Here is a 12,932-nt window from a genome sequence, read left to right on the forward strand (position 1 = left end):
TATCCTTATTCCAAGGATCTGCTTTGCAGGACCCAAGTCTTTCATAGCAAAAGACTTGCTTAAAGCATTCTTCAAACCAGCAATCTTGGTCTTGTCATGACCAATGATTAACATATCATCAACATATAAGAGGAGGATAATAAAGTTTCCATCTTCATACCTTTTAACGAATACACAATGATCACCAGTTGTCTTCTTGAAACTGTATTTGATCATGAAGGATTCAAACTTCTTGTACCACTATCTCGGGGCTTGTTTCAGACCATATAAACTCTTATTCATATGACACACTAAGTGTTCCTTGCATGGTTCTTCATAACCTTATGGTTGATCCATATAGATTTATTCTTTGATGTTTCCGTGTAAGAAAGTTGTTTTGACATCAAGTTGTTCAACTTCTAAGTCTAGGCTAGCTGCTAGACCCAATGCTACTCTTATAGAGGAATACTTCACCACTGGTGAGAATATCTCATCAAAATCAACTTCTTTCTTCTGAATGCATCCTTTCATAACAATCCGAGCTTTGTACCTTGGTCTTGAGCTTCCTTCTTCCACTTTAAGCCTATAAACTCATTTGTTTTTGAAGGCTTTTCTTCTTTTGGGCAACTCCACCAGATCATAAGTGTGGTTCTCATATAACGAGTTCATCTCATCTTCCATGGCTTTAATCCATTCTTCTTTATCAGATGTATGTATAGCTTCTGAGAAGTCTTCAGGTTCACCATTATATGTCAATGTGATATAATCTTCTTCAGGATACTTTAAAGAAGGTATCCCGCCTCTTCCGGAGCGCCTCAGTTCAACTTGCATCTGATGTTCTACTAGCTAGGGTTCTTAGTGCATTTGTGTGTCTACCACCATTTTATCATTATCTAAATCTTCATTAATCTGGTCAAGTTCTGTGTGAGCAGGATCTATCTGTTGGTCTATCTGTTCTGGATCTATATGATGATCAGAATCTGTTTGTTGAGGAATCTCTCCCCCGAATCAATGCGAACTTTGGACTTGCGCTGGCTTTTCTTATGAACATTTTTGATCGTTTGATCCTTAAAGAACACAACATCTCTTCTTCTCACAATTTTCTTGTTTATCGGATCCTATAGTTTGTACCCAAATTCATCTTTTGGAGACCCAAGGTCAACACACTCCTTGGTCTTAGCATCCAACTTCTTTCTCTCATCTTTTGGAATGTGAATGAAGGTTCTGCATCCGAATACTCTCAGGTGGTTGAATGATGTCTTCTTCTTGTACCATACTTCTTCTAGAATTTCTTCGTTCAAGGGTCTTGAAGGTGTTCGATTTATGAGATCCAATACAGTCTTCACTGCTTCATCCCAAAAAGACTTGGGGAGATTGGCATCTTGCAACATGCATCTTATCTTCTCTTCAATTGCGTGGTTCATCCTCTCAACTACTCCATTTAACTACTTTGGTGGTGTCTTCTCCAGTTTGATACCAAAAGCCTTGTAGTAGGCTTCAAATGGACCATGATACTCTCCACCATTGTCTGCTTTCAGACACTTCAACTTCTTCCCAGTCTCACGTTCTACTAGTGCATGTAACTCTTTGAATGCTGATAGTACTTGATCATTGCTTTTCAACAAGTACAACCATATTCTTCTCGAGTGATCGTCTATGAATGTGACAAAGTAGTATGCTTCTCCAAGAGATCTTTCAGATGGTGCACAAACATCTGAATGCACCGATTCAAGTACTTCATCTCTACGTTGTTTACCATAAAGACAATCAGTACATGAATCTAAAATTTGACATTTTATACCTAGTAGGTGGTCTTTGGCGAGAATCTGAAGTGTCTTCTCACTCATGTGCCCCAATCGCTTATGCCAAAGATCTTTGAAGTCAGTAGCAATATTTGCTTCTCAAGAATAAATTCATCATTGCATAATGTACAAAGATCCTTCCTTTGAGCCTCTAGCAATAACGAGGTTGCCTTTTGCTAGTTTCCACTTTCCAGCACCATCCAACTTACTCGTTGAGATAAGGTTGAGACGCATATCTGGGACATGTCTCACCTCCTTCAGTATAAGCTTTCCTCTTGTGTCTATTAGCAGCACAATATCACCAATTCCCGCAATTTTGCTAGTAACATGGTTTCCCATTTTCACAGTACCATAATCACCTTTCTTGTCGTTTGAGAAGAAACCTTCATTTGGACTTACATGGAAAGAAGCATTGGAGTCAACGATCCAAGCACAATCACCATATGCAACATTTAGGTAACTGTCTTCTCCAATGAGGAGAACATAATCATTTGCAGCGACGGCTGTGGTAGACTTATGACCATTTTTTCTTGGATCAACTAAATCTTCATGGACATTTCTAGCTTTCTGGTCTCTCTTTAAGGACCTGCATTTAGATCTATTATGTCCTTCTTTACTACAATAATAGCATGTTATTGACCTCATGCGAGATTGAGGGCGACCTCTGAATTTCTTTTGCTTCTTCCACGAGATTCATTCCTCCCATGAGTTTCACTTCTTCCATGTCTCTCCATAATATTTGCTTCAAAGTGGAATGATGTACTCCATTCTTTCCTTCTGGATTCTTCATTCAATAGACTGTCTGAAACAGTGTCCATTGAGACCTTCCCATCAAGGACTAAGTTGTTGAGCATGACCACCAATGTATCCCAGCTTTCAGGCAACGAACTCAGTAGCAGAAGTGCTTGCAACTTATCATCTATCTTCATATCTATCTTTGTCATTTGATTGACAAGTCCCTTGAATGAATTCAAGTGCTCTATCATGCTATAACCATCTTTGTAGTCGAGTTTCACCAGCCTTCTAACAAGAGATGCTTTATTTCTAGGAGTTTTCTTTTGAATCATAGATTCAAGTTTCGACCACAACTCATAAGNNNTGTGGACACATGCTCAAATAAACTTCTATCAATTTACTTCCGAATCATTGCAACAAATTTTCGATTCGAAACCTCCCAATCTTTGTCACCCTTATCTTATGGCTTGTCTTTGCAAGAAATAGGCTCATGCACATCCTTGTAGTATAAATGATCTTCCATCATGGGCTTCCAATATGAATAGTTGTCAGTTGTCAACTTGAACATATCTCCACCAAATGAGATATTAGCGGCTCCTTCCATCTTGGACTACACATGCTAAGCTCCTCGAATGAACCTGGGAGCTCTGATACCATTATTGGGAAATTCAGAACCAATTTTCCTCCTCTGTGTGATCCAAAATGGTCACTTACGGGAGAGGCAAGTGGATACAGAAAATAGAGAAGAGTAGAAGAATAACACCAAGAATTTTAACGTAGAAAAATCTCCTCAATGTGAGAAGGAAACAACCACGGGACCCAGTCCATAAAATATTTCCATTATAGAAAATAGGATTACAATATTTGACTCTCTCTTACAAAGAAGATAACACTCAATCTCACCCAAAAGGATGAAAATACAAACTCTCTAGTATCTCACTAGGAATACAAATCTCACACTATGTGGATATAAACTCTCTCACTTTTTCTCTATGTTATTTTTCTCACTTGCTTGTTGTATCTCTTCCTCATAAGTCCCCTATATATAGTGAAGGGGAGGAAGGCTTCATCATAAAGACATAAAGGAGGATTAATTGTTGTCATACTTTTCATGACACTTTGAAAAGTGCTACTCCAACTTTCTAAGTTAGATTTTATAATTCTCAAGACTCAAAGAATAATTCCAAGACCTTAGGAATAACCATCATTAAATTATTCAATGGTTCATCTATCAAGATTCATTGGTCTTGCTTCCACATCAATTAGGAAAGATTCTCAATAATATGTGATGGAGTTAGACTAACTAATATGACAAGTTGAAAAATATCAAGAAAAAGATATATCAATTATTAAAATAAAAACAATATCATTCTAAATAGAAACTTTTTTATCCTTCAATGATCAATAAATATTGGTTATAAGCATTTGAATGGAAATGCTTTAAATCACCCATCTCTATCAATATACCAAACTTCTCCTTTGATATGCACGATATTAGGACAAGTGTACCTAAAAAGTTAGATCACCCGGAAAAGCAAAAGGAGAAAGGTGGAACTAAATACCCATATCAATTATCAATATTTATTTAATTTTGTGCATGTGAGAATATGAACGTGAAATGCGTGTTTCCACATATCCCTTAAAATGGAACTTTAATCAATCAATTGAAAATATAGCAATTTGCATGCAGCATATGCATGCGCATATGCTAGAGCTATTTACACGTAGCCGTTCATTTTTGTCCTCCGAGAAGCACGGTTTGTGGGAGATTCGGTTTTTGACTTTGAATATTTATGATATTATGATATATGGGTCGGTAGTTGGTTCTCATTTTTCTTCATTTTCACACTTCACATCCACTTTGGCACCACACACTCTGAAGTGGAGTAGAGGATAGATTCGTCTTAAATTTATTTACAGAAATAGAAGATGGATTTGATTAATTAAAGCACATTTTCAATATAAAGAACGTTTGCAACTTTAACCAACTATATATTAGCACATTAACTATTAAATAACAGCTCATCTTATATATAGAACTCGCGTATTTATCATAGCAATTCTAAAATAATCATAATAATGGAATCAATAATGTAAGTTTACTAGAGTGGAATAATAGTTACTAACGTGTCGACCAGCACTCAGTGTTGGTCACCTTTTTTTATTTTTTCTGATATAGAATACAATATATAAACTCAATAGATAATAAAAATTTAGAAGATAACATATGGTAGTTGATATGATATACATTAAAACTTATGTGAATTTCTCATTTCGTGATTCTAATAATCATTATAGATGTTTTTTTTTTATATTAGTGTTTGTTTTACTTGGGTTGAGAAATAGAGAATATAGAAATAAGAGAATATGTGGAAGATTAATGATATATTAATATAAAAAATGAATGCAATGAAAATAATGTTTGGAAGTTTAAAGTAATTATTAATAATACAAAAAAATATGTTTGAAATTTAAAAATTATATCATGGTGGTGATTATTTATTGTTTTGCCTTTATTAGAAGTATAGATATAGATTAATAGTATATATAGTATAAATAAGTATATATATATATATATATTATATATATATATATATATAAAGATGAAAGTAGAAGTTATAAAGTAAAGAATAAATTACACTGACACCCTTGAGTTTTAGTAAAATTACATAAACTACCTCTCACTTTTTTACATCTACACAAACCTCACCTAATTTTTATACTTTCATTACACTAACTACTCCTGCATAATAAGAATAAGTGTAATATTTTAAACAAAACATGTAATAACACAATTAAGTTAAATAAAACATGATATATTGTGGAGACAAATCCAAATAATATATGAGTCAGTATTTCTTTATTATTTTTGGTTCATTACACAGTGATTTAAACAATATTTCTTTAGAATTGTTGATGTATTTTGTAACAAAAAATAATAAAGATACATTGATTTGTATATTATTTAGACTCGTCTACAAAATATATCATGTTTTGTTTAACTTAATTGCATTTATCACATTTTTTGTTTAAAATATTACATTTATTTCTTATACAGAGGTGGTCAGTGTAATGAAAGTATAAAAACTAGATGAGGTTTGTGTAGGTGTAGAAAAGTGAAGGGTGGTTTGTGTAATTTCACTAAAACTCATGGGTGTGAGTGTAATTTACTCTAAAATAAAAGTAGAAGTTATAAAATATGAAATAGGAAAACCCAAAATAACTTCATGGGTTTTCCCTTTATTAAGTAGTATAAATCAATATAGTATTTTGAATTATAGATTAGTAATATAAAAATAAAAGAAAATATATTTTATGACATATTTATTCTTTTATTTATAATAAAATAATATTTTTATCATTGAAAATAAAAATAATAATTCCTCTCTCCAATAAGGAGATGATCTTGTCTCATTGTTCTGGTATAATTAAAGTAGTATTATATGTATGTCATCAATAGTTTCATCATAATAATTGAGTTCTTTTTTCAGTATATTATTAGAGATTGAGTTATATTTTGTTATGAATTTTTGTTGTTGGGAGATGCATAATCTACTTTTATCTTTATTCTTAAAAAAAAAAAAAAAAAAAAAACTATCAGTATAGGGATACCTTTAATGAAAAATAGTATATTGAAAAATAATTTTTTTACAATAATTAACTTGTCTGTATCAAAAAATGTAAAACATTCATTAAACCAAGATATTATCTTTCACTTAACTCCGACCAAGATAACATCTTCCATTCATCTCGGATCTGTGTCAACTCTATAGGAGTTTTGAGATAAAATCTAATTTGTTATTTAGTTAATAAGTTTATTTGATTATGAACCAAAAACTTTTAGTCATTGTGCCTAAAAAAGGCTATGTTTAGTACGTGAAAAAATAATAGAAGTCCATAGAACAAGATATTGTTTATCTTTATTTTGTTCAATTTGTATAAAATTAATTCACGGTGAGTGGAATTAATTCATTTTCTCTCTTCTTTGAGTTTCTTTGTAAGTATGAGTTTTATGTACTTGTGATATCAAATTGGTATTAGAGCTAATTAAGTCGAACACGAATTTGAAATATGAAAAACAATTACAACAATATGTGGTCTAGTCTTAAATTAGATGGAATTAATGCTTGATTATTTTATTGAGAGATATTGATATCAACACATGTAGGAGGTTCATAATATTTGGAGTGTTATTGAATAATTGAATCCTGTGATATAGACACCATGACGATAATAGAATTGCAAGGGAGTATTGAAAGCGGCATGAACAAAATTTTGGAAGACCAAAAAATGGAATGAAGAAGCTTTGAAGAGCCAAGTAAATAAAGCATAATCTAATCAAAATGCACATGGTAGAGGTCACGATTTACATAGTAAAAATTTAAATTTTTACTTATTTGTTATATTAATAATATTACCATTTTAGAAACATCTTATTTTGAAATTAATAAACAATATAGAGTTAGTTTCTTAATTTTGTAATATATATTTTTAAAATTTAGGAAGTAACTCCTTCCTATTAGAGACAATTTCTTAGAAACAATAAGAATGTAACTCTATCTACTAAGCTTGGTTTACGTTGTATACATTCCTTTTTAACAAGACTGAGGTTTGGGTCTTGTATATAATGAAAATCCTATTGAAAAAACTAAGATTATTATACGGTAAATATTTCCACTCGAATATGATTATCCTCTATAAATAATATTTATGACCAGAAATAAAAAGGAAAAAATCAACTGGTGTTTTTTTAACCGTGGGACTTATCCTATGTCCAACACTAATGTCCTTAAAACTTAACTCTTTTACAAAGGAAAAAAAGTCTCCAAACAGAAAAGGCTCTTTTATTTTCTTTGATGAATACACTATCATTAGTCTAATTAGTATTGTAATGTTGGATCAGAAACCCTTGATTGTAATATGATAGCTGTGGTCAAACTTAGAAAGTCTATATTATCACTGGTCCCAGTCCGTACTGGCAAGGGTACACCGATGAGGTGATATTTGAATTGTGCATTACTAACTATAACAGACAAACCATGTCTTACTCTTATTTCAACGCTTCTCTCTCAACCACTTGCTTTGGTTTATATGACATCACTGCATACACCTATCTTCCCAACAAAATTAAAATTCTATGCCGTTGCTTTAATTTCATTTACTGTCTCAAGTTTGTTTTTCTCACAATCATTGATTTTTCTATGAAAAAAATTGTGAGTATGAAGCATAACGAGGGGAAGTGCGTGATCCACATGGTCCACTTTAATATTTAAACATTTTACCTCTTAGGACAAATTCTGAAGGCCATCCAGCCATGAATAATCCCTTCTTAAACGCCGAAGGAGTATAATATGATAAATTATGCCTCCATTTTTAAATAATATGTGAAAGCCTGAGTTAGATATTATTTTTCATTGTCAATTAAGAAAGTTATAGATGAAGTGAGCATAACATTACTCGAAAAATGAGCGAGAAATATGACTAGTTGCATGAAGTATTCAAAAAATTATGCTCTCAATTTCAATTTACTATGTTATTTGAAAACTTAAATCGAAGTAATATTCTAGTTACATAAATTTTAACTTACTCGTGAATTTGCACATGGCAGTAATTTTATGTTATATGGTTAAGAACATACATGTTACTCGTGTATTCATATGGTTAAGAACACATATGTTACTTGTGCATTCGTTTGGTTAAAAATACACACATTGCTCGTGCATTCGCATGGTTATTGATATACATATTACTTGTGCATTCACATAGTTAAGAATACACATGTTGATCGTGCATTCGCATGGTTAAGAACACACATGTTACCCGTTCATTCGCACGGTTAAGAACACATGCATTATATGTGCATTCACATGGTTAAGAACACACATATTACTCGTACATTCAGATGGTTAAGAATATACATATTACATGTGCATTCGCATGGGACATGTTGATTTTGATGCATGTTTAGAAGCACACAAATATCAATATTATTAAATATATATACTATTTATATTGTGCAATAGTTTGATAAAATTCAAAGAAATATATAAAAACACAAACATTGTAAACTAATTAAATTGTATGTGGTTTTTGTTGTAATTATTCAATTTTCACTTGACGTCTATATGTCTATCATGTATAAAAGATTTTCACACCTTTTGTATTATCAATAATAACTATAAAATTCATAAGTTCACCACCATAAGTTTTTCAAAATTTAAAAGACCAAACTGATAAAGTCGAAAAACATGAGTGACTAAAATAAGTATTTACTCTTAAATAAATTCATACAAAATACATTACCACATGTGGGAATGTACGGGTATCCTACTAATTAAATAGTAAATAGATGCAATGATGGACCTTTGCTAAACCAATTTTTTTGTTGAATTGAATTCCCAACTCTAGTAGAATATGGGAGCAATTACAATAATTGTTCTTAAGGTTGTTTTTAATAAATTAAAAAATTTCTTACTCTTCATTATGTTATTATTATTTTTTGATTTTTGTTCTTAAATATGAACAATTTTTAGTTGTTCATGGCCAAAGAAAATGACGAGAGATAGATGTTGTGAAACTCAAATAAAAATAGAAATGATTTTTTGAAATAATGTGTGAAAGTGAAATAAAAATCAAAATTTTATTTAGTACTGGAAAAAGTTAGTTATAAATTATTCACAAACGAGGTTCTTACGTAGACAATAAGATTTAAACTCGCGAATTTATAATGTATGATGGACCTAGAAAACCGAAACAAAACATTACCATCTAATGAATGATGGACCTAGAAAACTTTGATATTAGAGGCCAATATATCATAGTAGGAGTGAATTTAATAAATAAATATCACATTAGAAACCTTCTTAATTCCAGTTGGGGGCAAGTGCATGTCTTGAGTATATACCTCTCTCCTAGGTAATTAGGTAATAAACAAAATGATAACAAATTAAATATCATTCCGTTTAATTTGAATACAATAAATGCTTAAAAAAGTGCTAATTACCATTTATAATGAAATAATTAGCATATTCCATTGCATAGAAAATTTCGTCATATAATAAGTAGCATATTCCAATTAGCACTCAATCACATTTTAAAATATTCTTTCAACAATTGTAAATTAATACTTGTCAAATTCTCACTTTACTTTCTTTTTCATTTTCCAAAGATAACAAATTTATGAATTATGATTTTTTTCTGAAACTTTGATTGTTGTTTTTGTTTCTTTGATTTTACGGTGAAAAAATGGTTTTAGATGAAAAACTTCACATTTTTTAAAAGGTGCCAAAAACAATTGGATCAAATATTATTAACTTATTCTCTTTAAAAATGTTTTTTTATAAGAAGTAAATAGAGTACCTTAAATTTCTAGGAATGCTTACCTCCAAAAAATCCTTGTGTATATAAACATACTTTCAACTCTTGGCATGTTAAATTGACTTGTTATATTATATCACATATGTCAAGTGCGCCCTCACCCCTCAGGCAAAAAAAGTTTCTTTATAAATACAAATTAATTGTACTATCTGGCGAGGTATGTGATTGTGATCCAATGAAAAAGAAAAACAGTTTGTATTTATTTTAAGAGGATGTGGTATCTCTGGTGTGAGGAGATAATTTTTCTTCTTACACCATTTAAGCAATGACACATGGTCATTTTTTAAAAATAAATAAAAAAACAAAAAGTAAAGTAATACAAGTGTCTATTAATGAATGACTGTGAGGAGATAATTTCTCTCACATACATTATTCTTTTATTTTAATTAATGGGCATAATAAAAATCTTAACTTGGACATCCCATTTATGTTTTCCACTTTTCCTTCCCATACTTTTTCTTTGCAACATAAGAAATCAGAACTGTGACAAACCCACATGGGTGTTTGGTACTTTGGTTACGTGTCGTACGGACTATTCAAATAAAGAAAAGGCATTGCACCTTTTTCTACACAAACAACAAAACTATTATTTGCAACAATTTTCCCATTTACAGTACAAACCTACCCTCTAACAAAACTTTAAACAAAAATACCAATTTCATCTAATTCCCCCTTTTATGAAGACAATCCATATTTATTTCAAAGTTGAGTTTACGCCTATATTATGGCTCCTGATTTTCTTGAATTAAGTAGCACTTGTATAGTTGTATATCAAACCTTTTTTAATTGAAAGTTATGAATCAAACAACAGATCTAGGCACTAAAACAAAAACATTAGAAGATCAAAAGCAGTTTTAGATTCAAATTTATTGTATTAACAAGATCCCCATAAAATCCTCTATTAATAGGATGGAGAAATTTCTTAAGTTTTTTACATGACAGAAAAAACTAAAAAAAAACAAGAAAGGAAAAGGAAAATATAGTAGCATCATTAGAAATTACAGGACCATGCTACCCTGTTTTCCTCTGCTTCCAGTAGACTTGATTTTATTCACACTACTACCCACTAACATAGTAGATACTAGTAAACTGAAATACATAGGCAAAATTAGCTATACTTGCTGCTCTATACATAAAAGCAAGTAGCTTTGGTCTTCTCTCCAAATCTTCTCATCCTATCTTTTTAATTTTCAATTCAGATCAGCCCTCTCTCCTCCACTCAAGATCCAAGGATGCCCTGCAAAATCAAAATCACAACATTTAAAAACAACACAAAAAAGAATAAAAAAGCTTGAATACAGTAAACAAGTGATTTTATACTATTTAATATGTTGAGATGTACGTAGATGTTTGTGGTGTAAGAGTTACTAGATCTCCATAAATACATTGGGAGTGATAATTATTGGGAGAGACAATTATATATTTTAAAAGGAATTAGTTCATTAACCATAAACTTCCATAAACTTTAAGGTGAAAATATCACTAGTAGTATTAAAAATAAATATGTGGCTAAATAACCTTATAAATGAAAGCACAATGCAAGAGATTCCTACCAAGTTGGACAGGCTTATTACCTCAATTTCACAAGCCAAACAACATTATAGTTGAATTCCTATATCTTATTTACTAGAAATATAAAAGTATTAGAAACATACTTAAGGCTTGTTCAGCAGAGAATCTTGTAGAAGCATCCCTACAAATCATCTTCCTCAAAAGATCCTTAGCAGAAGAAGACACAGTCCTAAATAGCCTTGAAGGAAACCTAAGATTACCCCTAATAACAGCCTCAAAAATCTGAGCAGCATCATCACCATAAAACGGAGGAACCCCAACCAACATTATATACAAAATCACACCACAGCTCCAAACATCAACCTTCTCATCATACTCCCTTCCCAACAACACCTCCGGCGCCACATAATACGGCGTCCCAACTATCCCACTCATCTTCCTCCCTTCACCGAACCACTCCGCGGACCCAAAGTCCGCAACCTTAACATTCTCCCTCGAATCGAAGAGAATGTTTTCAGGTTTTATATCGCGATGAGCCACGCCGAGACGGTGGCAGTGGCTCATCGCTGATAGAAGCTGCACCATGATTGATGCAGCTTCTGGTTCGGTTAAAGTGTTTGTTTTCACAATCTTGTCGAATAGCGTTAAGGGTTGGCATAGTTCCATTACTATAGATAAAACGTCGTCGTCTTCGTGTACTTCGTAGATTTGAAGGATGTTGGGGTGAGGAGAAAGGAGGGTCAAGTATTTGGGTTCGTTTTGGAGACACTCGCGGTCGGTGGAATCGGTTAAGAGGGATTTGTGGATGATTTTGGAAGCGTAGAATTGGTTCGTGGTTGGGTCGAAGGAACGAAAAATGGTTCCGAAACGACCACGACCAATTTCTTCACACAACTCGTATTGGCTCTTGTTCACTCCTGCCCACATTCTTTTTCTTTCTCTCTTGTTCTACCTTGTTTATGGTTAACTTGTGCTTTTGGTTCGGTTGCCCTGTTTTTATAGAGGAGTTATTTGCAATTTGTACTAATTCTTCATTTATTTAAAATTGAGTTCTTGTAATATAAGTTTGTGTCTAAATGTATGGGTAATGAGTTGTTATTGTGAGAAATTGGGAAAATTAATATGAATTATTGAATTTTATTTTAACGATTAAAATTAAAAAGTATATGTGTCTGATTTTTGTAAGCATATAATTAATAATTAACTTTTAATTTTTAACCTTGTAAAGAATGATGATTTTTATCCTAAACTGTATTTCAAATTAAATTATATTTTACATCAATAATATTAAAAGAAAAATAGGAAATAATTAATTATTATCTTTAATTAATATAATATATTTTTATTAGTGTGATATAGTTTGTGACATGAGACAATAAATAAATATATATATATATATATATATATATTTATATTTATATTTTAGAAGACCCATATTTATTCTTTTCATAATTTTATATTATAATTGTTTTCATTAACTCCCATAGTCATTCACTCCCATATTAGTATCTAGTATGCTTTTGTTCA

The 12,932-nt window shown here is 31.4% G+C and overlaps 1 protein-coding gene across 2 annotated transcripts; it reads right to left on the reverse strand.

Moving 5' to 3' along the window:
- On the reverse strand, positions 10,749–12,381 carry LOC109355028 (phosphoenolpyruvate carboxylase kinase 1-like). Of its 2 annotated transcripts, XR_002108621.1 has the most exons (3): positions 11,549–12,381; positions 10,995–11,130; positions 10,749–10,961 (listed from the first exon to the last, which is right to left on the reverse strand). XR_002108621.1 is itself a non-coding variant. In XM_019597930.1 (2 exons), the coding sequence occupies exons 1-2, from the start codon at positions 12,330–12,332 to the stop codon at positions 11,084–11,086; spliced, it is 831 nt and encodes a 276-aa protein (XP_019453475.1). In that variant the 5' UTR covers positions 12,333–12,381; the 3' UTR covers positions 10,749–11,083. The 2 variants fall into 2 exon arrangements, 1 of the variants encoding a protein (XP_019453475.1); XM_019597930.1 differs by having other exon boundaries at positions 10,749–11,130.

Source organism: Lupinus angustifolius, chromosome LG08, assembly GCF_001865875.1.
Source record: "Lupinus angustifolius cultivar Tanjil chromosome LG08, LupAngTanjil_v1.0, whole genome shotgun sequence".
Lineage (NCBI taxonomy): Eukaryota > Viridiplantae > Streptophyta > Magnoliopsida > Fabales > Fabaceae > Lupinus > Lupinus angustifolius.

Bases quoted from the DNA above. Each gene is read 5' to 3' on its own strand.
- LOC109355028 (XM_019597930.1), bottom strand. From the start codon at position 12,332: ATGTGGGCAGGAGTGAACAAGAGCCAATACGAGTTGTGTGAAGAAATT. The intron at 11,131-11,548 runs GTATGTTTCTAA...TTGATTTTGCAG, and splicing joins CTCTGCTGAACAAGCCTTAA to GGCATCCTTGGATCTTGAGT.